Source organism: Strongylocentrotus purpuratus, unplaced genomic scaffold (genome assembly GCF_000002235.5).
Source record: "Strongylocentrotus purpuratus isolate Spur 01 unplaced genomic scaffold, Spur_5.0 spur5_scaffold_9, whole genome shotgun sequence".
Classification (NCBI taxonomy): Eukaryota; Metazoa; Echinodermata; class Echinoidea; order Camarodonta; family Strongylocentrotidae; genus Strongylocentrotus; species Strongylocentrotus purpuratus.
The window spans coordinates 25007714-25033897 of NW_022145615.1; the positions used below are offsets into that span (position 1 = coordinate 25007714).

The following is a 26184-nucleotide window of genomic DNA, read 5'->3' on the forward strand; positions in this document are numbered from 1 at the left end:
TGTTACATAATGGTGAATGGTGTTTTTAAATGAAGTTACGTGAAATATGAAATAAAATAAACTGAAATGGATATTGAAATAAGGAACACCCTCCTTTCTTGCTTTGTTTTGTCTTTCATCTTGTTTTAATGTGTGTATTTAAGTACACTTGTATTCCAATTGCCTGGAACTTGTTATCAATAACAAAATACAATAAGCTATACTGGAATACATACATCTGATTGGCTACGCGAGCAGATTTGTGGCAGTCCTTATTAACATGTTGAGGATTGGGGGGCCAGTCTCTCGAAATCGTTATAAATTTGTGGAAAACCCAAAGAAACGCGTGTTAATTATACAATACACGTTTCGATAGGAAGTCCAAGAAGTTAGACTCATGACGGTTTCGAGAAACTGCCCCTGCACGGGGCGCGCGGGGCCCCAGAGGTCTAATCCAGGGATCAGACCGACTACTTATAAATTAAATGGGAAGACGATTTTTTACTTTTTTTTATTTGTCTCGTCGTGCTTACCGTGCTAACGCCGCGACAAAGCGATCTACTAAACGTTCGTATTCTATCAATGAAAAGGTGAAAAATAGATATTTAGATTACAGACTGCAGGCTTGAAGTACTCTTTATTAAAGGAAAATGTCGGGGAGTCGAAGGAGAAAGTATCGTGATGACGACGAAGGTAAGCAATTTGGAGATACGATGTTTTATAATCCAGTCATTGTCAATGCGTTTACCCCTGCACTGAAACCTACGTGTCCCATACATGCACAATCGTGTTGGCTTATTGAGCAACTATTACTCTGAAAAATCCCCAACAAGCGACGCGAAGATCGGGCGACAATTGGCTTGTAGCTTGGCAGTGATATGAGTCATGGTCTAATCGCTGGTCGAAGCTGCTAGCTGAAGGCAATGACTTGAGTGAGCAAGCTGCTGTTGTCGGTGTCGGTTGGCGGAACCCGTTTTTTCGCAGGGCCAACGCGCGGGGATCGGAAATCAGAAACGTCAGCGAAAATGCGGACGTTCCTTATTTTTGCAGACACATCTGTCCACGTTAACGAAAACGATCCTCGTTTGTGAGGGCGATCCATTGTCTCGGACTATTGCTCCTACTGCTAAATGGAAATGCGAAAGCAAATTTTAGACTTCAAATGGGGGCATTTTTTTCAAAAGAATTTTGGAGAATGGAGATATAATGTCGCAAAGGAAAAATTTGATGCAGATTGTCAGCACCTTGTTGCCATAGAGAAGCCATGGCGTGTGCGCCACAAGTTCTTGATTTTGCCTGACATAGTGCCTCAGGTATTTGATATTAAACATATGGGTCTAGCGCCACGGTCCACAACACTGAAAAAGGACTGAAAGAAGGTATCATTTAATTATGGTAACTACTCTGTGGACATTTTATGTAAAGTGACATCTCTAACAAGTCTAAGTCTAAAACCCCACTGTACTACTTGTAGCAAAGTGCTCCCTCTATATAGAAAACGATGCCTAAGGGGTGCCAGTTGTTCCATGATCCTCTTTTTCTTATGATTCACAGCTGAGTTGATGGGATAATCTCCTGTCTGTGACTATGCTAATCCCTCTAATCCCTCCTGGCCAAACTAGTACAGAGCAATACAATGAAGAAAAGAGAGGTTGACTTAGCTTAGCTAACGTGTGAAATATTACATTTCTTCTTGAGGTTTATAATTCAATTTGTTTTACTTACTGTCTATTACAAAAACGAGGTTTAATACAATGTGGGTTGAAGAGAGCCAGTATTTCAAGATTTAGAAATAATTTTTTTAGGCCTCTGCCCACCATAGTAATAAGGAGGTTAAGACATAAAAGTCAAAGGTCACTCATTTCACTTTTGAAGAAAATCAGAATAATAGATATAATAGAATGTATAGATATGAACAGGGGGGGGGGCCGGGGGGCCCGTGCCCCTCCCCCCTTGAGAAAAAAATCATGTAAATTCACGTGATTTTTACCTTTTTTGGGGGTTGGGCCCCCCCCCCTGGCGCTCAAGGGGGGGGTGCAAATTGAAATTTTTTTGAGGATCAAAAAAAAAAAAATGTGCTCACTACCCCCCCCCCCCCCCCCCCACTGAGCGAATTTTTGGGCGGCGCTTTTTTCAAATTTTCGGGAGCAAAAAAAAAAAAAAAATTGTGCTCTGTACTCCCCCCGAACCCCCCCCCCCCCCCCCCCCCCCCACTGAGCGACTTTTCGGCCGGCGCGATTTTCAAATTTTCGGGAGCAAAAAAAAAAAAAAGTTGGGCCCCCTCCCCTAAGAAATCCTGGATCCGCGCCTGGATATGAATGTGTAATGACAGATCAGTTTTTGATAATACAAGAACAGTGAAAATATGCTTAGAATTACTTAGATTGATGAAGGCTTATTAGAGATGCAATCGTAATTATCATTTTTCTTTTTCTTGTGTCTTTGATCAGATATGGATACGAGCCATAGGTCGTCCAAACGACGGAGGCCAGACAATGCACAGATAGAAGAAAGACTGGAATCCTTGATCACCAGAGTTGGAGAGAAGGTTCTTATTTGATTTTGAATTTTTTGTCTTTCTTCAAAATACAAGAAATATTGATTTGTTTTCTTGGACAGCACAGTAGACCACAGGAGGGTAGCAACTAGAGAGTATGATAAGTTTGGATACTTATTTATAATGCTTTTTGTGAAGTTCATGAACATCATATGAAGAATTAATATTGTAAAGTTTAAATTAGTTTAAAATCTGATGAGATTTTTAAAAGAAGACCCTCAGGTTGTGTTTATTTAGTTACCGGTATACTTTTTCTCTTCTGGCATTGGTGCCACACGCTTCAAATCTTTCTGTTTAATATTATACTGTTGTCTTGATTTGCTAATTTAAATACTACTAATAGTAATAATCTGGGCAAACTATGTAATTCTCGCTACCCTAAATAGGTACGAAAATCTCGAAATTCGCGAGACGAGGTAATTTTCACTCTCTCGGGTCGTCACTACAACTTCCGGTATAGAGTCCCATCCCGCTGGCGCTAGCTTCTGTGTTCGCTGTGCAGAGTTTTCACGCACGCTAAAATCGATGCCAATCAGTGTAATTTGTACAGATTATAATATATGCATTAAATTTAGTTTGTTTTTATTCAATTTGAATATACAATAAAAAGCAAAAAATAGTTTACAGGAAAGATTTTATTTTTATTCATGTTTTTTTTCTGTTAATCTAAAAGTAAAAAAAAAATAATTGTCTTAAAATTGTGCATGTAGCGACCAGCGTCACAATCACGAGCAGACGATACAGTAAACAGTGTAGAGACAACACTCAGTTCATGTATTTCTCGTCGACCACAAAATGGATAAAAAAACAGTTTCGGAACTTAAAAAAATCTTAACGGACAGAGGAATACCATGCAATGGAAAGCTTCGGGCAGAATTAGTGACTTTAGCACAAAAGGCTGTTAAACTCTACCGTGAAAGAGAGGGTTGTGATCACGAACTTTCCGAGCGAAAGCGACGCTGTGTTGTTGTGGAGGACGGCACAGGAAGCTGTAATGTCGAAAAGCTATCCCATAATGCAATGCGCGTTTTCAGGATTTTCCCCAGATCTCGGCAGAATCGCTATTTGGGGTAGCGAGAATTGTTGTCAGAAGGGGAATCAACCGAAAGAAGTAATTGATAACACAAATTTGTGACTTGTATGAATCAAGAAAAAAAATTCAAGGTAATGTTGGAAATGTGTTGAGTAGTTTCCCAGTTCTTGCATTTTGAGAGGAACTGTTGATATACTCAAATGATATGATTAGAATGGATTTATTTTGGTATTGTTTTGACCATCGAACCTTATATTCTCCATGACATATACTACATTGTATACAATGTTTCATGAGTCGTTCATAATAACAATATCCCGTTCTTGTATAGCGCATGTCACATTATGATATATAATGTCCCTCTGCGCTTCAGAGAGGTTTTGGAAATTATTTACCCCACTTCATATTAAAGCCCATTTGAATGCAAAATCAAATCTTCTATTTAACATTATTACAGAGTACTTCATCTCTTGAGAGTAACTTGGAGGGGCTGTCAGGAGTGCTAGAGGCTGATCTACCGAACTACAAAGGAAAGATTATCAAAATCCTTTGTGATTGGTAAGATTCTGTTAATTTTAGTACATTTCGTACATCTTCTTACACAGGTTTACATGCTCCCTGCTCATTGTAATTGTGAAGGATGACGGTTGCAATATCCATGTACTAAAACTGTTTTTACAGATATTATGTGAATCATTATTTAAATGATGTAATGTTTACATGAGGAAATTATGAGTTCATCCTTGGGTATCTTCCAAATGATGAACCTATGGTTTTTAGACTCAGTAAATTAAAGGTTCACCTATAGGCTTGTATAGTGTCAGTAACATTCATCTACATGTATAGCATGCAATATGCACATAGTCAGATATTTTCTTACCACTACAGTATATTTATTCTTTAGTGAAATAGAAAATGTGCAGGGAGAGCCAACCATGAGTAGTTTTTATTGAGTAACTTCATTTGGCTCAAAGAGTACCGTATTTGCCGGCGTAAAGGCCGCAGTATTTTTGGAAGAGAAAATATCAAAAAGTCGGGGTGCGGCCTTTACGCCGAAACAGTAAAAATCGCAAGTCAAAACAGCACGTCCATTATTTGTAGGCAACTTCATACAAAAAAATATATTAACAAAATTGACTTGAAAACACATCGGACAAGATCTAGTCTGAACCACGTCAGCAGCAAATTTGAAGAAGTTATCTTTTTAATCGTTGTGCAACCAAAGAAATAAGAAGAAAACTGACCCGAAACTCGTACTAAAAATCGTACTTGTAAAAATGTCCTTAGACAGCGCACGGCCCGGTAACCAAAATCAAACCTCGCTCACACACTCTGTGGTGGGGAGCTACGGGGCTGGGAGTTGCCGACAAATCCAACGCATCTTCGGAGATTCACAGCGCGCAATCGTCGGTGTTCTTAACTTTTCAGTAAGATAATTCTGAATTATAATTGAGACTATCTAATTAAGTAAATAAACTAACCTCGGTAGATCAATAACAATACAAAAGCTTGTTTATTTTCTCCATTTGGCGGTACGATAGGGGTAAGACCGGATAACATTATATGGCCACAGCTTGGTTATGGCAGGATTATAATAGTGCCGACTCACTGCATGCAAGCTAAAGATGGCCATTCAGGTTTCTGTATGCATGCGAAGCGCCTTCTAGTGTCCAATTAATGTGCTAATCTGCCTAAAAATCGATGAAGATTTGCTAAATTACGATCATTTTTTAGGTAAACTTCCTTTAAATTTATAAAATGATTGATAATTTTGGTATTAGTTTGTAGGAAAACTAGAGTTGTACGAGAAAATTACGATTATTTTCTTTGGTCCGTTTTTTTTTTTTTTTTTCTCTACGAAATGTCAAAGTTGGGGGTGCGGCCTATGCGGCGGTGCGGCCTTATCGCCGGCAAATACGGTAGCTGTCTTTGTGTTCACTACTTAGTTACGTTTACCTTCTTGTTTTTTTTTTCTAACCAGTGCTGTTGCCCTTCCAGAGAAGATCACTGTCTACACAACACTGGTTGGTCTTCTAAATGCCAAGAACTTCGGCTTTGGTGATGACGTAAGTAATGGGGAAAAAACGCATGCACAAAACTAATAAATATCTATACAGTAGTTAGACAATTTTTGAATTAAATTGCTGAAAGTTTGAAATATCTTTTCATTTTTGTTTTCTGTAGTTCTCATTACCAGACCCTTAACTTCAGACAACTGCTGTGCCCCGTCTTATAAACAGTTGTGATTAATCACAACTTATTTACGATTGATATTAAATCCCAACCATGAAAGATAGGGGACTGTAAACTTGTGATTGATCAGAGGACTCATTTATGAACCAAATAAATTGAACTCTTGGGGACCTGGATTGTGTTACTTTATTTTCTAATCAATCCAAGGAACAATCATGTATGACTCAACAAGGGAGGCAAAATTTTAGAAAGATTACATTTCTTTGTTAACAGCATATTCTGGTGAAAAATGCACCTTTGGTAATGAGAGGGTTCATCAATACCAATAAGACTCCTGTATAATTCCTCGATTTTATCTAACTTCTTTTGCTTTTTTGTTTTGTTCTTCCAAAAACAAACTGTTACAGTTTATTATAGTGCTTAGCAAGAGTATGAGGGAGTTCATGAAGGCTAATGAATGGAGTAAAGCAAGGTTTGTCGTGCGTTTCTTTGCTGATCTTGTCAACTGTCATGTGATCGACGTCGCTTCACTCCTGTCGCTCTACGAGAACTTTGTGGCAGTCTCCGAGGAGCCAGATATTCCCCAAGTGCGCTCTGATTGGTTTATCTACTCTGTCTTAAGCAGCTTACCATGGGTGAGTCGTTGGATTCTAGTCATTAAGGATAGCAAAAAGTAAAGAGGGGGCGTGGGTTATACATGTAGCAAGATGCCCAAGTTACCCCCCCCCCCCCCTCCCCTTGCCACCAAAGTTAAGTCTTGTCATATTCAAACTTTGAAGAGTAATGTAGAACCTGAAAGTTTTAATTATTTGTTTCATCGTTCAATGAGGTACAAAATTATCTCCATGGATACAAACTAGAAACTTCACCATGGAGATACTTTCATAGCAGTTCTTCAAAACACATTGTTGAACTCTTAAATTCTTTGCCCGGATTTTACCTTCCAAGGCAGAGAAAGGGTTCAAATGTATCCTGTAGCCTTTGAGCCTAGTATGAGAGAATTTGTTTGAAAAGTCACAACCTCAAATGCCTTATTGGTTTACTTTTAAAATACACACAAATTCAAACAATGATAGAAGATAGAAGAGCAATCATTATATCTAGGTGACATGCAGCCATTTCATTTAGGTACTCCTCGGCCTATATCTCATGCCACAACAATATATTTTTTCCAGATTATATAAAGTTTGTTGTAATTTTTTGGATTCCAGGTGGGCTGCTCACTGGATGAAAAGAAAGGAGAAGAACTCACCAAGCTGATGAAGTCCATTGAAGATTATCTGGGAAAAAGGAAGAAGGATCATGTTCCTTTCCTAAGGGTTTGGCATGGTGAGAATCCACACGAACAGCAAGATGTAAGTTACTGGCGAAATTTGATTTGATTTGATTTATTCATTTCTGTTTGATCTTCTTTTCCTTTTGCAGTTTTACAACTGTATAACAAACACAATTTAACAAATCATTGCAAAGTTTTGCACATGAAAAAAGAGCGTACTGGTATGTAGAATAAAGTAAGGCTGGCTGTTACTAATCAAAAACATCAAAGAGGAGGGTTGACAAAGTAATGCATTTCTCTTTTTACAAAAGACAATCCTAAGCTAATACCTTCTAGAGCACCATGATTCGTGGACTGCTGTCATTAATGAATATACAGTAATGACATTTTGACTTGAATTGCTCTGTTTCATTAATTAAATAGGCATGAAATGATGTCTGTGTGGAGCTAGAAGGGCATTAACTCTGTGCTAAAGTATAGGAGTCAACACTCTTTTGGTTCTAAATAAACAATATCTTCCATGGATGTAGGTTTCATAGAAGAGGTAACTGTTCTGTTTTTGGAAGAAGTTGCAGATCTTCTTGACCAAACACACTGTTCAACACTCAAAATCTGTGACAGGATATGCTGCGCACTCTGGGCTTGGATTAAGCATTATATCTTGCACTTATTAGAGTAAACACAGGGATGAACATCAACACAAACAACAACAACAACAAATTCTTTGATGAGTTCAAGACAAAAAGCTGCAGTTCATGTGTTTGTTTGAAGCTGCTCTTTGAATTTGCAGTTCTAATCATCTCATTATCTTATTCTTACATGCAGCTTAATATTTCATAGTCTCTGTGTTGGGAGGGGGGAGGGGTAGGTAGGGATGCAGAGAAGCCACAGTTGATGGGGATTTAAAAAAGGAGCTGTGCGTATCAAATATCCTGTATTGAATTTAAATAGTTTGTATTGAAAGCACAGTATATATATTTTTTATGCCTCCGTTACGAAGTAGCCGGAGGCATTATGTTTTCGGGTTGTCCGTCCGTACGTACGTACGTCCCGTTCTTGTGATCGCGTTATCTGAAGAACCGATCGATGGATTCCTGCCAAACTTTGGTCATGTATGTATCTTGCAGAGCCGATGAACTGATTAGATTTTGGGGTCACGAGGTCAAAGGTCACAGGGCTCATTAGGTATGCAAAAACAGCTCGTGATCGCGTTATCTGAAGAACCGATTGAGGAATTCCTGCCAAACTTTGGTCATGTATGTATCTTGCAGAGCCAATGAACTGATTAGATTTTGGGGTCATGAGGTTAAAGGTCAAAGGTCACAGGGCTCATTATGTATGCATAAACAGCTTGTGATCGCGTTATCTCAAGAACCGATTGATGGATTGCTGCCAAACTTAGGTCATGTATGTTACTTGCAGAGCCGATGAACTGATTAGATTTAGTGGTCATGAGGTCAAAGGTCAAAGGCCACAGCACACATTATGTATGCAATAACAGCTTGTGATCGCGTTATCTCAAGAACCGATTGATGGATTCCTGCCAAACTTTGGTCATGTATGTATCTTGCAGAGCCGATGAACTGATTAGATTTTGGGGTCACGAGGTCAAAGGTCACAGGGCTCATTAGGTATGCAAAAACAGCTCGTGATCGCGTTATCTGAAGAACCGATTGAGGAATTCCTGCCAAACTTTGGTCATGTATGTATCTTGCAGAGCCAATGAACTGATTAGATTTTGGGGTCATGAGGTTAAAGGTCAAAGGTCACAGGGCTCATTATGTATGCATAAACAGCTTGTGATCGCGTTATCTCAAGAACCGATTGATGGATTCCTGCCAAAATTAGGTCATGTATGTTACTTGCAGAGCCAATGAACTGAGTAGATTCTTGGTTCATAAGGTCAAAGGTCAAAGATCATGGGCTCATTATGTATGCAAAAATAGCTTGTGAACGCATTCTCATTAGTACTGACGGATGGATTACTATTTAACTCAGGACATCTTGCAGAGCCAATGAACTGAGTAGATTTTAGGGTCATGAGGTCAAAGATCAAAGGGTCATATATATGTATATGAGAAATTGCTTGTAATCACGATATTCTGAGAACCTGTCAATGGATTACAATTGAACTTGAATTCCGAAAAATTTCTTCTGTTTTGGTTTGTAAAATTGCTCTATGACGGAGGCATCATTTTCGACTGCGCGCAGTCGAATTCAATCTAGTTTTAATTTAAATTGTCATGTGAAATCATATTTTTGTTTGTGTTTGTCCAAGTTATACTCTGTCCTCTTGTCTCCTATAATGTATTCATCAAATCCTGTATTGAATAGAAATTGAATTTAAGTAGTTTATATTGAAATTACTGTATAACAGGTATATATTTTTTAAAAATTCAAATTGTCATGTGAATACACATTTTGGTAAAACTCTGTCCTCTTTTCTCCTGTCCCCAGTACTTAGAAAACCTGTGGCAGCAGATTGCCAAACTCCGCAGAGATGAGTGGGTGGAGAAGATCATCATGCGTCCCTACATGGCCTTCCATTCTATCCTCTCCGAGTCATCGGTCCATAGCCTGCCCCCCTTCACACCCCCTCCTCACAACCTAGAGCTCAACTACCCCATCCCGAAGGTGGTGTTCAGGATGTTTGACCCCACGGATGCCCCGGACGTAAGTGCTGAATTTGACCTCTGCTTTGCATGATAATTTGATGTTTCATATTGTATCCAGGGGTGGTATTCTGAAAGCAATGTCATCTGTTATGAGAGTAAAATGATCGATAATTTGCTTATATAGCTCTGAATTGTATATCAAATTAGGAATTCAGAAACAGTGTTTTTCTTTGATGGTGGTATGATACTCTTTTTACCTGCAAAAGCATCAAGGATGTGATGTTGAAGTTATCTATGTGTTATCTTTGCAGGGGGGGGGGGGGTGTTCCCATTTTGTATTTGTATTTATGAATCAATTTGCTGTTTGTTCCAATGAGTAACTGAGTATAGTACATTTAATCTGTAAATGCTTGTTTACACTAGCCAAGGTGAACTGGTAGTTGACTACATAGTGTTTTTTAAAGCATACTTTAAAGTCTACTGCACTTCACAGATTGCTGTGTTATAGTACATAGATAAGTGAGCATGAGTGGGACCATTGTTGCGTGCAGCTATTTTTTCATCCCCACTTAAAGGTAATACAAAGTTTTGGTTTTTGGTCATGAATTTGGTTCAAATGAACATATAGGAAGCATATGTGATTTTACAATATTAAATGATCGTTGTCTCCGTTGAAAGCGAGTCTAAAGTGATAAAATTGTAAATAATATACTCTTTATGTTGTAAAGAATCCTCTAAAGACTGATATTACTTGAGCTTCAAAACAATGCTTCTTGAATACACTTGACCGATTTGCTATTCCCGTTTGCAAATTATATATCAGAATTGCATATTTTGAGATATTCATGATCTCAGCTACCATGGAACAGGCCTTAGGTGCTATTTGAAATATTTGAAATTTAACGGGAGCACCGGTAGATTTTGATTATTCAATTTGCAGAATTGTTTTAGGGGCTAAATTTTCTAGTACTTATAATACATCCACAGGGGCATCCAAATATATCAAAATTTTAAAGAATTACTATCCATCCAATTTTCAAAATTTTCCAAAACTTTGCATTACCTTTAACAATAGTTCATACAAAAAAAGATGGGGGGTAAACCGGGACATATGTCAACAAGCCTTTAGTGTCCCTAGGTTAATGTCATCTGTTTTGTTTTACAGGGACCACCCATGCCTGGCCCACTTTCCATTGAGCGGTACTTGGTAGAGGATCAGATCAGTTCCCTCATCTCCACCTACTTCAGGGACCGCAAGGATTGGTAAGTATATCAAGGCTTTCCACTTATTTGCCCCAATGCACAAGAGAGGTTTATCTTAAAGACGCATGTAGTGGGCTCTTATTGGGAATTCAACAGCATTTGGGGGTTTCCCTAATAACAGGTGTTGTCAATCACCAGGATTAGCCTTCAGTTTTATGACCAATAGGCCTTATGTAATCCTCTGCATTTTCCACCAATAGCCCTGTATGGAAAAGTCTTGAAAATAATCTTACATTTCTCTCACTCGAAGATTCACTGAGAAACTAGGGTGTATTTCTTGATGGGATAATTGGTTTGCTGTGTACATACACCGATTGATGATATTTCCACCAAGTCTGGTGTCAGTGAATTCTGACCTACTGCACATTGAAACTGGCTACCATCTGTCTTTAACACATAGTTTGATGTTTGAACCTCCATGAGCGTAGTATGAGCATGACCTTATGACCAATGAATTGGCAAATATGCTTCTTAGCTCAATTATGCTTATTTTAATCCAAGGTACAGGCTTCAATCATGCCTTGGTTTTGAGTATGCTCAAATTGAAATCTCCTTCATGAATTCCCTCCATACAGGACTTGGTTAAATTTGTTTTTACCCTGTAAGAAAAAGATATTAGACCATGTGTACCTGCCACTGTGGAAATCCTCAACCTCTTTTGTGGGTTTAATTTCACAACCTGAGGACAATCTGATAACGGGTGTAAGTCAGTGGTAGAAATGAATTAATTACGTCATTGTAGCAAAATCATATATGTTGTTTCACTTGTAGACACCAGGAGTTTCCAAAATTTGAATGTTTTTGTTATGACAGTTGCATTTGGCCCACTGTTCTACAATTAAATAGAAAATGCATGAGAGTCATAGCATAGCTGTCATCCTTTCCAACCATTTTGAAATGGACTGCTTCAAAATTTTTGTACCTGTATCATTCATTATAATAAATGTTTTTCTGAGATTTATAAATTCACTCATCAGAGCTTTATTGAATTTGTTTCTCTCGGCAGTGCTGCTCAGTTGCTGAACTACCATGCCAAGAAGCAAATACCTCTGAACTATGTGATAGTGGAGGTGATGTTTGGACAGCTCTTCAACCTCCCTCAGTCTCCGCAGATCCATGTTTTCTACATGGCTCTCTTCCTGGAGTTGTGCAAGCTCCAGCCTGGATCCCTCCCACAAGTTGTATCCTTTCACAATCAGCGTTTTATTCCTCCTCGATTGAATAATAATAATAATAATAGTTCGTTCTTATATAGCGCCTTTCAGGACCCCAGGCCCTCTCATTGCCCTTTACAGATATATTTTTACCCCAGTCATCGGATTCAGGCTTACCCACACGCAATGTATGCACATTCTCCACTCCCTGGGGAGCATTCCAGCCATGCGCCATTTTTACAAGCGCACACTTGCTCATCTAACCACATTATCTTTCGCATCCTATCGGGTACCCATTTAACACCTGGGTGGAGAGTGGCAAATGTAGATCAATGTCTTGCCAAAGGAAATTAGTGCTGCAGCGGGACTTGAACCGCGGACCCTGTGATCCTTAGTACGGTGACATATCCACTCGACCACGACACCTCTACAAATGTATTCAAGAGGCGCTATGTTTTGAGGTTGTATTTCTCCCAGCATTCACTATTGTGATGATTAAAGAATCACAGGACAGATTCTTACCAAACTGGGATCAAGTATGTAGATGAACTACATTAAACGTTGGCTACTGATTTCTCTAATTCCCATAGGCTTAATACAGGTTCCCGTAAGCATTGGGTTAAGTAGGGGTTCAGGGTGTGGTACTTTGAAGGTCACAAGGTCATAGAATCAAGAGAAGTAAAAGAATCTTGGAAAAACAGTGTAATAACTATATTCAAAACTCAACCTTAGACCCCTGGTCCATATTGCATATAACTATCCACTACTTCAAACTTTTGCAAGGTGAATCAAGAACAGCATATTATTTTTCATTTTGAAGAGATGAACTTACTTGGGTTGGGATGCAAAAGGTCATAGTTCAAATGTTTGGGGTCATAGAAGAAAAATTAATCCCAGGAAAAGAAAAACATAGTTGGAAGTGATATGACAATTCTCAAATATCAGCTTAAAGGTAATACAAAGTTTTGGGAAATTTTGAAAAATGGGTGGAAAGTGATTCTTTACAAGTTTGATATATTTGGATGCCCCTGTGGATGTATTAAAAACACTAGAATCTTTAGCCCCTAAAACGCTTCTGCTTTCGAGAAAAATTTAATATAAAGATTTACCGGTGCTCCCGGTAAATTTTGATAAATTTCAAATAGCTCCTACGGCCATACAATGGTAGCTGCGACCATGAAAATCTCAGAATGTGTAGTTGTATATAATTTTCAAACGGGAATAGCCAATCGGTCGATGTTAGTCAAGAAACATTGTTTTATATCTTAATTAATATCTTGACCTTGAGAGGGAGCTATACAACATAAAGTGTTTATTATTTACAATTTCATAACTTTAGAGTCGATTTCGACCGCGACAACGATCACTGAATATTGTAGGATCGCATATGCTTCCAATATGTGAATTTGAACCAAAGTCACGACCCCATACCAAAACTTTGTATTACCTTTAAGACAACCTAGCCAGCTCTCCAGTCTTTCCCAAGAAAGTCATGGACTTCATATACAGTATTTCTCACTCTCATTCTCAATATATCTACTCATTGTAAAGTACGAAAATATAAGGAATAGTTTGGTCCTTAATTCTGCTTTACCAACCTAGCTCGCTCAAGCCTCAGAGATGCTGTATGAAAGACTGGAGCACATGAACCTTCATTCCTCCGACAGATTTGTGAACTGGTTTGCACATCATCTCAGTAACTTCCAGTTCAGGTGGAGCTGGGAAGAATGGTAAGAAGGGATCGGGAACCAGTCTTTGGGAATCATACCTTGGGAATCACACTTGGGAATTGGCTAGCATATGTTACACAAAAGTGTTATGCCCATCTGCCTACATGAAAAAACCAACCTAAGAACCTTTACCTGGCATTCTATGGACTAACGGATAAGTAGTATGGAAAAAATAAAGAATAACTTAAAAATCCAGCACGTGAAACACAAGTTTGGCTTGGGTTCTGCGCAGGTCCTGTTGTATTTGAGCGCATATGGGTATGTTGAGTAGCTCACCCACAAGTTGCTCTTAAGTTTATTGGGAATGTATTTAAACTTGCAATATCTCTTTATAGGATTAATTTTTTTAAGCTCATGTTTTAAGTATAGTAGAGAGACATGGAAGTCCTGCCATAGAAAACAAAATATATTTTGCTGATTGGTACACTAATAATGCTCAGTGCAAATTTTGAAGATCATGGGTAGTTTGGTAATTAATTTGATCAAATTAATCCATTCCCAAACAAAAAATCTTTCCTTTATATCATATGTCTCTCCATCTATACACCATTCTTATATATATGTTTATGTATACAAATAGGAACTAATTTGAAATTTTAATAATTTGTATTCATTACATATTTCCATTAACACCTATTTATCACTTATCTATTCCTGCAACTCTGATTGCTTTTCATTCCTTTCTTTCTATGTTTTTTTTTAATTTTTTTTTAGGACTTACTGTCTAACTGTTGATCTGCCAAAGACCAAGTTTGTGAAATGTTAGCAATTTGTATTCATTACAGATTTCCATTAACACCTATTTATCACTTATCTATTCCTGCATTCTCTGATTGCTTTTCATTCCTTTGTTTGTTTGTTTGTTTGTTCAGGACGGACTGTCTGAACGTTGACGTTGATCTGCCAAAGCCCAAGTTTGTGATTGAGGTGCTAGCTAAATGCCTGAGGTAAGTTGTTGTAGTAGAGATTGAGAGCTCAGTATGTTAGTGAAGGACAAGATTTGACAGAAGAAAGAAATTATAACAATAGATGTATACTGTGATAATAACGACATAAACGTGAATGTTTTATTTAACAATTAAAAAAAAAACATGTAGTCATTGACTTCAATTATTACAATGTGAAAATATCAAATTGAAAAGAAATGCAACTCTCACACAATCTTCTATGAAAAGCATATATCTGTCTGCATGTATCTACAGGATTGCTAATAGCGTTAAGTTCCAGAATTTTCTGTACATTTCCAGTTATCTGTAGGAAGACACCATAATCGGATAATAATGCTGAGGCTAACGGAATAGCATACACATTTCCAGAGGTGGATTTTTTTAATTTTTTTTTTTTTTTTTTTTTTTTTTTGGGGGGGGGGGGGGGGGGGGGGGTTTGCTCGCCTTCTTAGTTCTGTAGAAACGGATCGGTACTTGAGCATTTCACAGGTCATGTGATTCAATGCATTACTGCGTGCATCACTCGCTTCCCAGACATCCAGTAGACCTGCTTCAGTTCACAAAAGTCCGCCTCTGCGCTTCAGTAGAAACAGACTGGTTAAATTTCCATCTGCATTTTTTTTTCGGTTCCATTCTGGGTATACACTACTGTTGTTTCCTGGGGGGTGTTTTACAAAGACTAAGATCAACTTCAAGTTGGACTTAACTATGGCAGGCCGTTCATGCCACTGGTTGCTCTCACTATTGGTCTCTCAATTATGCTCTTTAGATAATATTTTTTCCATCAATAATGAACTATCAAAAAAGCTCAATTCTGTAGATGTGTGACCACGATTTGTACCTCCTTTGAGAGACCATTGCCAGTAAATGGTGAGAGCAAACAGTGGAATGAACGGCCTGCCATAGTTAAGTTCAACTTAAATTTGATCTTAGTCTTTGTGAAACACTCCCCTGGTGGTCTCCTGGAGGAAAAGCACTAATAGATTCTTAACCTAGTGGTGACAACTCCAGAGCTGGTGAGATTTTAAAGAGCAGTATTCATCCCCATGTTTCACACATCTTCTCTTTTGCAGACTGTCGTACCACCAGCGCATCGTTGAGAGCGTTCCTGAGACCTTTGCTCCTCTCGTACCTAACCCTCCTGAGCCCATCTATAAGTATGGTGAGGAAGGAGCAGGTAAGATAATAATAAATCAAAAGCTTTTTGTGTGTGTGTGTGTGTGCATGGTATGTGTCAGATTGTCAATACAAGTGTGAGTAACATTGTGGTGAAATAGTGTGTTTGAATTGGAGCACAATAATTGAATTCACTTAGTAAGTATCCCAGGGTAAATTTAAAAAAATAAAAAAAACCAACAGACTTTGTCCTTACACTGTAAATCAGGGGAATGCCAATTGGAGTTCTTTCTTTAATGGCATATCCAGTATCTTTTTGTCAACGTTCCAATGATTGTTGTCTCAATTTTGCTGGAGCAATAAAAACAAATTCCAGCTAGAAACAGAGAAACAGTATTTAGATTTGATGCATTTCAAACTTGTTCTCTCAAAACAGAGCACCTCTGAATTTGTTTAAACTTTTTTTTTTATCACTCATGCTATCCTTTTATCTCTTTGACTTCCGTAGAATCTCTGCCAGGATACGCCATTGCACAGACCCTGTGTGATTTGATCAAGAAGAAGGGCTCGATAGAGGTGGTGCTAGAGGTTCTTAAGGATGCACCCAATCCGAAGGATGTGGATGGCATGGAAGGTATGGAATTTCTTTCTCTGTCTCTCTCTCTCTTTCTCTGTTTGTCTCTTTCTCTGTCATTTCTCTCTCTCTCTCTCTCTCTCTCTATCTCGCTATCTCTCTCTTTCTCTTTGTCTGCCTCTCTCTCTCTTTCTCTATGTCTCTGTCATTTCTCTCTCTGTCTATCTCACTTTCTCTCCCCCTCTCTTTCTGTCTGTCTGTCTCTCTCTCTCTCTCTTTCTCTATGTCTGTCATTTCTCTCTCTCTGTGTCTGTTCCATGCACTCTCAACTGCTTGATTGTGAAAGTGAGATAGAGAGACAGACAGGTAGTGAGGGAGAATGAGAGAGATCGGCCCCAAATGCATGATCTTAATATTAGAAGATTTCTTTTCTTCTCAAAGTTCAATGGTTGTACGAAGTGGAGTATCAGGGACTGCTTATATCTTTTTGTTCTAGTGCGGGGTAACTCGGAATGATGGGCATTTCTGAGTGGGGGGGGGGGGGACCAGTTGTGATCATTTGTTTCAGGCAAGAAGTGGCGATGTTGTTTTGATTGTAGCAAGGAAAGATATGTTTTATCAAATGATTTTAAAAATACAAGAAAATAAAAGGGAGCTGTGATGGAAGAAAATTACTTCCAATGAAGTACAAAATATGATTTGAAGCATACATTGTAGTAGGAACTATGGAACTGTTTTTGTATAAATTTCATTGATTCCCGGATTGTAAAAAAAAAGTATCTTGATTCTCCAAGAGGCAATATTCACTATTAATAATAAATTATCAGCTGTTAGTACACTAAACAAATATTGTGTATTGACTAAAGAGGAAAATGTAAGATGGCATTTGTTACTATTTTTTTAATGTTTATAGATGAGACAAGCTTTAATGCCTTGAAGATTGATGTGTTCGTTCAGGTCCTCCTTTATCTCGGCAGTAAATCCTTCAGTCATTCCTTCGGTGCACTTGCCAAGTAAGTATACCTCGAGCAATGCATAATAAGCCAGGTATTCATGACTTATACTGGAATCAGAGACGTTCATGTATTTGAAGTGCTTAATTCCAAAAGGAGCTAAATCCACTTTTGATGAAAATTGAGTTGTTAATATCAGAACATTGTTCACTTAAGTACCCGTCTTTCAACAAATTATTTACCTAAATTTCGGGAGCAATTATGAAAAAATGCACCTTCTAATGTCAATTTTCCATAGACGCCTGTACAAATTCTGGTTTAAAAAAAAAAAAAAAAATTCTCTGAGGTTACAACAACTTAAAGGATTTAGGTCCTTTAAACTCTTCATTTGTAGATAAAAATGTAAACTTCATCATATCTAGGGGTGATTCACTATCAGGATTATATACAGCAAACAAGTGTGACAGAAAAAGGAGATAAAAAAAATAAGTATGTACAATATAGATGGTGAATAATGAGTCAAGGAGAACATTCATTTCTTTACAAAAAGAAACTTAATATTGAGGAGAAGTAAGGGGGATAAATTGAGATAAAAAATGAAGACTAAGTGACTATAGATTATTCTTGTGTAATTTGTCGTGTTTTCAAGATGGAAGTTTCTGACATGATTTGATGAATTTAATCGGATGCACTTTTTTGTGACTAGATTTCTACCAGTGTTGAAGAAGCTTGCAGTCAATGAGGAGAGTCAGATTTACATCTCGAGAGTATTTATTTATTTACAAAGAGAAACTTATTGAGGAGAAGTAAGGGGGGATAAGAGTGACTATAGATTACTCATGTGTAATTTGTTGTGTTTTCAAGACGGAAGTTTCTGACATGATTTGATGAATTTAATCGGATGCACTTTCTTTCTGACTAGATTTCTACCTGTTTTGAAGGAGCTTGCAGTCAATGAGGAGAGTCAGATCTACATCTTGAGGGTCATCAAAGACCTTTGGAGGAATCACTCACAGGTTGGTAAAAATCATATCTTTATATTAATCATAGTATCATAGGATAATAACAACGACAAAACTAAAACTAAAAAAACAACAATAAAAAATGATAAGGAATAAGCTCCAATGCTGTTCTTCCTGAGGGCCCTGCAATTATTATTACCCCAGCAATTATTACCCTAGTACCCAATTACACCAGGATGGAGAGGGGCAAATGTGGATATTTACTCATTTCCACATTAAGAGTATTAGTGCAGATTTTTCTGATGTGGGATTGCCATGTTAGAAAACAATTAATCCCTCCAAGACTACTTTACCCTTAAATTTGCCCTGATAGTGAAACTGAATGAGCCGATAAAACTAATTTTTTTTTGAATGGCTTGCTGTTCAATCCGATGCAAAGATACATGTCTGCAACGTTTGATTCCATTTTCTATTAAAACAGAGGATCGCAGTCCTGGTGGACAAGCTGCTACGTGTCCGGGTGATCAGCTGTCCCGCCGTGGCCAACTGGTTGTTCTCGTCCTTCATGTCGTCTAGCTTCACCAGGATGTTTGTGTGGGAGATCCTCCACTCGACCATCAACACCATGAACAAGCATGTCAAGGGGTGCGAGACAGAGCTTGAGGAGGCCAGGCAGAGTGCCAAGAGACCTGATGATGTGGTGAGTTAATGACTAAACAGAAGGTTGCGTCCTGGTTAAGCTTAAAGTTAAAGATAATTTGCGAGCTTTCCCCACTCTCTATTCCTACTTGGAAGTATAGACCTGTTTACAAAAATATGCAAATTTATGGATGTTCCTTTCCCGCAGATCTAGTGATTAGTTATTCCAGTAACCTGTTATTAATGAATGAACCACAATACTTGGAATCTAGTCTGCATAAGTTACTTGTTGCTATGTCAGGAAATCCTGGGAAGCTTTCAGGTTGTCAAGACAAACCGTTGTTTAAAGTATGCAAGAAATTTGAATATGTTAGTAAATTGGCCTATTACATAATAATATTGTTAAACAAAAAGAAAGGGTTGCTCATAAACGGTCCTCATATTCCAAATAAGACTAGTTAATAATCTTGCATTGCACCAAAGTTTGTTGCCGAAAGTAATTGAATTACCGTACACACATATCCATCATCCTGTCATCAATAACATGAACAAATGTGTCAAAGCATGCAAGACGGAGCAAGAAGGGGCAGATCTCCAATAGGCCTAATGACATGATAAACTAATAGTTTTCTTTAGTGGCTCACACTGTTCAATAGCCCAGTGGTCAGATGGCATGTTGATCCGATGGAGTTCATCTGTAACATTAATGGGACACATGACTTATGCAAAGTGCAAGATGAACTCAGAAGATTGAAAAAAATGTTTAACTTAATCTTGGCTTGAATGCAGTATTAATTCAAAAAATACTAAATCTGTAATATTTCACCCAGGGGCGGATCTAGCTTTTTGCTAATGGGAGGGGGGGGGGGGAGTTGACCCAATGACGATGCAGAGCATCGTCCATGAGCCGTGAAGTCCGAGCTGCATAGTGGCAAGGCAATTTTTTTGGGGGTGCTATTTTGAACCCCTGTACGTGATGTTTTCCTGGCATCTATACGCTTTTCTATGCACATCACATTTTCAGTCGGCAGCCCAAGGGGGGTTTAAACCCCCTAACCCCCCCGTAGATCCGCCCCTGTCACCCATGTTTGATATTCTCTGTGTAATATTTCACCCATGTTTGATATATTCCTGTAGGATATGGAAAGCGATGAAGAGGATAGGTATGACATCACAAAGGCTGCTAGTGAGAGCAAGATTGAGCAACTTCAAGAGAAGCTGGAGGGAGCTCAGAGTGAGGAGAAGAAACTCTTCCTCATCATATTTCAGGTATGTACTAGTCATTCTAATGAAAAAATGAATTGAGGTTGTATTAGGTGCTTCATTTTAACAAGCCTTGGCTTTAAGGGGCATCCAAACCATTTGTTTTGTATCCTTATTTTGTATTACATGCTTTGTTCATTTGATTTTAAATGGTTGAATAAAGTGAATTGAACTGAACTGTAGGTTCCTTTTCATATTTCAGTGTAGACAAACAAAATCTGTACAGGTTATTTGTTTTTGTTTTTGTTTTTTATACACCGTGATATAAACATGAAAAAAAGTTAGTAACCACATCTTAAGTTTTCGGTCTATCTGATGACTATATCAAGCTGATAGCACCGCTAGAGCATGGATCAGACAAAACATCAAATAAAATGTGCTTTTATGTCAATTTATGTTCATAATTCTGTCATACAATTTTCAGTACACTGACTTGGTTAAACCTGTGGGACATGCATGTACCTTTGACTAGAACGCCCGAGAACGCTTATTATAATGTTTTTTTTTTTCGTTTTGTTATTTCAGCGCTTTGTGATGGTCTTAGGAGAGCACATGGTATCGTGCGAGAACAAGGGGGAGGAATTCCGCACGCCTTGGTTCATCCATGCCATACAGAGGCTGCAGCAAATATTTCTTGTGGTAAGTTGATCTGACCCCTGTGCCCCATTTAAAAAAAACTTGTCATCAGTGACAAATGATAGTTTTGATTATAAGCTACTGAAATCCTTGCTTCTGATTGGTTATAAGTAGATTTGTCACTGATTTTTGTCATTTGTCATTGAAAAAAGAATTTGTGAAATGGGTCCCTGGTCAAGCCTTGTTTACATATGGTTCGGTGAACCACCTGATGCTTAAGCATAGTCAAATGATAAAGGAGTATTGCACTTCACATTTTTATGCCTCCGCCACCGAAGGTGGTGCCGGAGGCATCATGTTTTCGGGTTGTCCGTCCGTACGTCCGTACGTCCGTCCGTCCGTACGTCCGTACGTCCGTCCGTACGTCCGTCCGTCCGTCCCGTTTGACCGTTATCACAATATCTCAAGAACCATTTAAGATTTAAACTTAAGACTCAGGAATAGTATTAATCACCATAGGAAGACGATCTGATTAGATTTTGGAGTACGTAGGTCAAAGGTCACAGGTCACAGAGGTCAACCTATGAAATTCCTTGTATTGAGTTTGTTAGCGCGATATCTCAAGAACCATTTGAGATTTAAACTTCAAACTTAAGGATAGTATGTATCACCATAGGAAGACGATCTGATTAGATTTTGGAGCACGTATGTCAAAGGTCAAGGGTCACAGAGGTCAACTTATGAAATTCCATACATTGAGATTGTTATCATGATATCTCAAGAACCACTGGAGATTTAAACTTCAAACTTAGTGCTAGTGTGTATCACTATAGAAAAACAATCTGATTACATTTTGGAGCACGTAGGTCAAAGGTCAAGGGTCATAGAGGTCAACTTATGAAATTCCATACATTGAGATTGTTATCATGATATCTCAAGAACCACTGGAGATGTAAAAACTTCAAACTTAAGGATAGTATGTATCACCGTAGGAAGACGATCTGATTAGATTTTGGAGCACGTAGGTCAAAGGTCAAGGGTCACAGAGGTCAACTTATGAAATTCCATACATTGAGATTGTTATCATGATATCTCAAGAACCACTGGAGATTTAAACTTCAAACTTAATGATAGTGTGTATCACCATAGGAAGACAATCTGATTAGATTTTGGAGCACGTAGGTCAAAGGTCAAAGGCCACAGCGCACATTATGAATGCAAAAACAGCTTGTGATCGCGTTATCTCAAGAACCGATTGATGGATTCATGCCAAAATTAGGTCATGTTTGTTACTTGCAGAGCCAATGAACTGAGTAGATTCTTGGTTCATAAGGTCAAAGGTCAAAGGTCATGGGCCCATTATGTATGCAAAAATAGCTTGTGAACGCATTCTCATTAGAACTGACAGATGGATTACTATTTAACTCAGAACATCTTGCAGAGCCAATGAACTGAGTAGATTTTATGGTCATGAGGTCAAAGATCAAAGGGTCATATATGTATATGAGAAATTGCTTGTAATCACAATATTCTGAGAACCTGTCAATGGATTACCATTGAACGTGAATTCAATTTTTTTTTTCTGTTTTGGTTTGTAAAATTGCTCTATAACGGAGGCATCATTTTCGACTGCGCGCAGTCGAATTCCATCTAGTTATATCTTACAGCGCAGAGATGAGCGAGTACACCTTACATGTACTTTGCACGCAGCAAATTTGGATTCACATCCACTTGCCATTTATTAACATGTAACATGTTGTCATCTTTTTCCTCTGGTGATTTTTGAAAGGTGGTTTGACTGCGTTATGTATAATGAAAGCTTCACAGAACCAATTCTGTGTATGATTTAGAAATTACTACTTCATTCAAATAATGCATGGGTAATACAGTATATATTCAGTTTATGTCCAGTTTGGCTTTATAGGTATAAGTTAGATCTCATAATATATTTATGATTTTAACTCTGCATCCATTCCGAAATACAATCCATAATTTGTTTTGATATATCTGTCTTGATTCATGCAGCATTACCATCAGGTCGTGAAGTACACAACGACCCTAGAGAACCTTGTCTTCACAAGTGACACAGATCCCACCATCCTGGAGGTCTTTACAGCTTTCCGCTCCCTGCACTCATGATGACAACCCCGGTGCTCCGACATTTGCTCTGGCAACAACTGCCGTGGGTGCTATTTTGTCAAAAGCATAGGGTTAGGGTTAGGGTTAGGGTTGCCTTCGGGTTTTAAGTTAGATTTAGGGTTAGGGTTAGGGAAAGGCAAAGTGTTGGGTCCAGGGTTGAAGTTAGGAATTCAGTCAGTCTGGGAAATTGTCAAGGAACACCCCTACATCTATGTTTCTGTTTCATAAATTCTACATCAAATGTCATTCTTGATGTAGATTTTTAAAAGAAAATGGGCATTATGAAAAGATGACCTGCCAATTCGAAACCACCTATACCGGTTAGTCTCCAGAACTCAGTCGGCAGTCATTATTTCAACAAATTAGCTGTGACTCAGATTTGAAGTCCCGAGAAAAAGAAAAAAATTGTTGTTAATTGTGACCATTTCTCATAAAAGCTGAGTTTTCAAACAAAATTGTGTGCATGTTGAGGTTACCGGTATTTTCTATCCTCTCAAGCGTATCCACTATATGAAAGAATCTTTATTTTTGTCCTCATACTCTGACCAACATTAGATACTAGTAACCATACATTTCTTGGCACAACTTGTACATATTTTTCTAAGTGGTCCCATTATCTTGTGACGTTTTTATTTTGTCTAATTTATAGAGCAAGAAAATTGCTTACTCTGTTGTAAAAGGGGAGGGGTTGAAAGCGGAGAGCTTATTTTATTTGAAAATATGTGTCAAAATTGAGTAGATGTTTTTAGTACAATTGCATGAAGGGTACTGTGAATGTCTTTTCAGGAAAATGCATATACAGGTATGTGTGCAGAATCCAAAACAATATTTCACAGGAAAAGTTACTGGAGCATTTAATTGATTGATTTTATTCACCAACAATAATAGCAGCATTTGTACGAAATATGTCTTTACACTTTACAATATGTAAAGTGATAATAATATCATAATCCGTTTTTTTATATAGTGCTCAATACACCGATCCAACGATGTGCCTAAGCGCTTTACAGATATATTATTACCCCGGTCATCGGATTCAGGCTTACCCGCACACAATGTGTGCACATTTTCCACTCCCTGGGCAGCATTCCAGCCTGTCGCCATTTTACAGGCGCACACTTGCTCGTCCAACCGAATCAAAAGTTATGATAAAAGTTGGTAAATAGGACCAGAAAATAGCACATGGGGAAAGCTGAGCCTGGCCCCTCAACAAAATTGACAAAACAGAAGATGTTCACTTTGAATCTGCCAAACAAAATGCAATTATAAGTGGATCACTTGATGCCATGCACAGAGCACTATATCTTTGGGTTTTTATTATTAGATGATTTTTAAGTGAATTACTGAAACCTTTTCTGGATGTTTTTAATTTGATATCCGGGATGCACAATTTGAAAGACAATCAGGTCAATAGATCAAGCTTTTAGCAGGTAATCAGGAAAGAGGTAATCCATTAAACTGTAGAAGATATGTACAGATGTCACATGAACTTAAATGTTGTTGGAGGTAAAGTTGTTAACCATGGAATAACGGTGTCCAATAACTAGGTCTTTGTAAATTAGAGACGAATACATTGTGTCGCACAGTGCATTTTTAGAATCATCTCCTCAAAGTTGATTCTAAAGCCAAGAAGAGAGTAGAATCATGCTTCTAACGTTGCATGTTTTGGACCTTGTGACTGTTTGCTCTCGGTATTGATTACTGTAATTGCTAAATGCATCAGTGCTATGTAAAGTTTGATGTATCGAATGGTCTTTAGATTAAAATCTCTGTGAAATCATTACTGTTTGGATCACCCCCTTTAGGCCTTGTTGAGGTATGACAGCAAAACCATGGCGTTAAAAAAATTGTTTATGATGACATGATTTGTAATATGCATTATATGAAAATGTGCAAATTCCCTTTGTATATTCAGGTTCGTTGGAGATGTAAATGGCGCAATTTGAACTTTATCATGATGTTTAGGCAATTACCTGTCTTGTTATTCATTACTTTCATCTATGCTTTCACAATTTCAACCACATTTTGAACCAAACCGACCTAACAATATCTACATTTGTTTGTATTATTGTTGACGTGGAGCATATCCAAGCATGTTGCTGCCACATATACCTTCGAAAAATTTCTTCATCGTTGATCATGTCAGAGAGTTGATGATTGTTGCTTTTTAGATATTTTGATTTTTCACTTTTTTATGTTGATACTGTATAACAATCATTTGTGTTTGTGAAATAATCAATTAAGCAACTATGGGACATGCTTGATTCTAATGTGTTGCATAATGAGTTCTAGAGGACAATAGCTTTCTTTTAAAACTTTTGTTTGTAAAATATTACTTTTTTATTTTTTCATAGTTTGTTAGTTCATTAAAAGTTGTAATAACTCATTTCTGAACTCATTTCTGAACCTGTTTGTTAAATACACCTGTATATGCACTTTTGCAACGAATAAACTAAATTCCTGTACAGTACCTGTGCGCCAGCTTGGTGCATCCCGTTTTGTTTTTCCTTCACGTGTCGTTGCCAAATTTTTTGTGTAGACTTTCGTTTGAAGATATAAAGTTATTATAAAAATGCTGTCATGCAGTGAGAGGTTGGGATATAATCATTCATTACTGAGAAATATGAAACAATTTAAGATCCAGGGTTCTTCAACTGAAAAGGAAGGGGAGGGGGCAAAAGAAGGTGCCCAAAGTCTGTGTCCCCCCAAAAAGGGAGATCATAAATTTCAGATCCTTGAGTTTAAAAAAAAAAGTTATTTACAGAATAAGCAGCGATATATGAATTTATTAAATAAGGAAGAACTATAATTGTATCAGTATTTGAAAGGGGAGTAGAGGAAGAATGGAGGAATTAATTAAGAAGGGAAGAAAAGAGGACTTATGCCCCCATCATTCCTGCTAAAGCATCCTGGATCCGCCACTTTGTATATATTTCATTATCAATTTTATTGATTTTCAACATTTAGAACCTGTGGAGTACGTACGTGTATTCTACTTGAAGCGGTTGTGAACGTGACGAGTGGGAAGGCTTCCTGAAGCTAGGTCAGGGATTAGACTGCCTACAAGCTCAGATTTTAATTTGACACTTTACCAAAATTCATAAAATAAAGCCATGAGCAAAGCCTAGTTTAGCCTATCCGATAGGCGTCGGGCTAAATGGCAAGTGTACTAATCGCGTTATGGAGACTGACATCGGCGCGGGCGATAGCCAGAG

The 26184-nt window shown here is 38.0% G+C and overlaps 1 protein-coding gene across 1 annotated transcript; it reads left to right on the top strand.

The window, feature by feature from the left end:
* Nucleotides 1-492: 492 nt before the first annotated feature.
* Nucleotides 493-25439, top strand: LOC763805 (nuclear cap-binding protein subunit 1). The gene is made up of 19 exons (XM_030976573.1): nt 493-672; nt 2430-2527; nt 4027-4127; nt 5551-5635; nt 6170-6397; nt 6974-7117; nt 9496-9711; nt 10819-10916; nt 11923-12097; nt 13673-13800; nt 14673-14747; nt 15821-15924; nt 16372-16497; nt 17351-17450; nt 18313-18406; nt 18834-19052; nt 20129-20260; nt 20780-20893; nt 22856-25439. The coding sequence occupies exons 1-19, from the start codon at nt 630-632 to the stop codon at nt 22967-22969; spliced, it is 2394 nt and encodes a 797-aa protein (XP_030832433.1). The 5' UTR covers nt 493-629; the 3' UTR covers nt 22970-25439.
* Nucleotides 25440-26184: the final 745 nt, after the last annotated feature.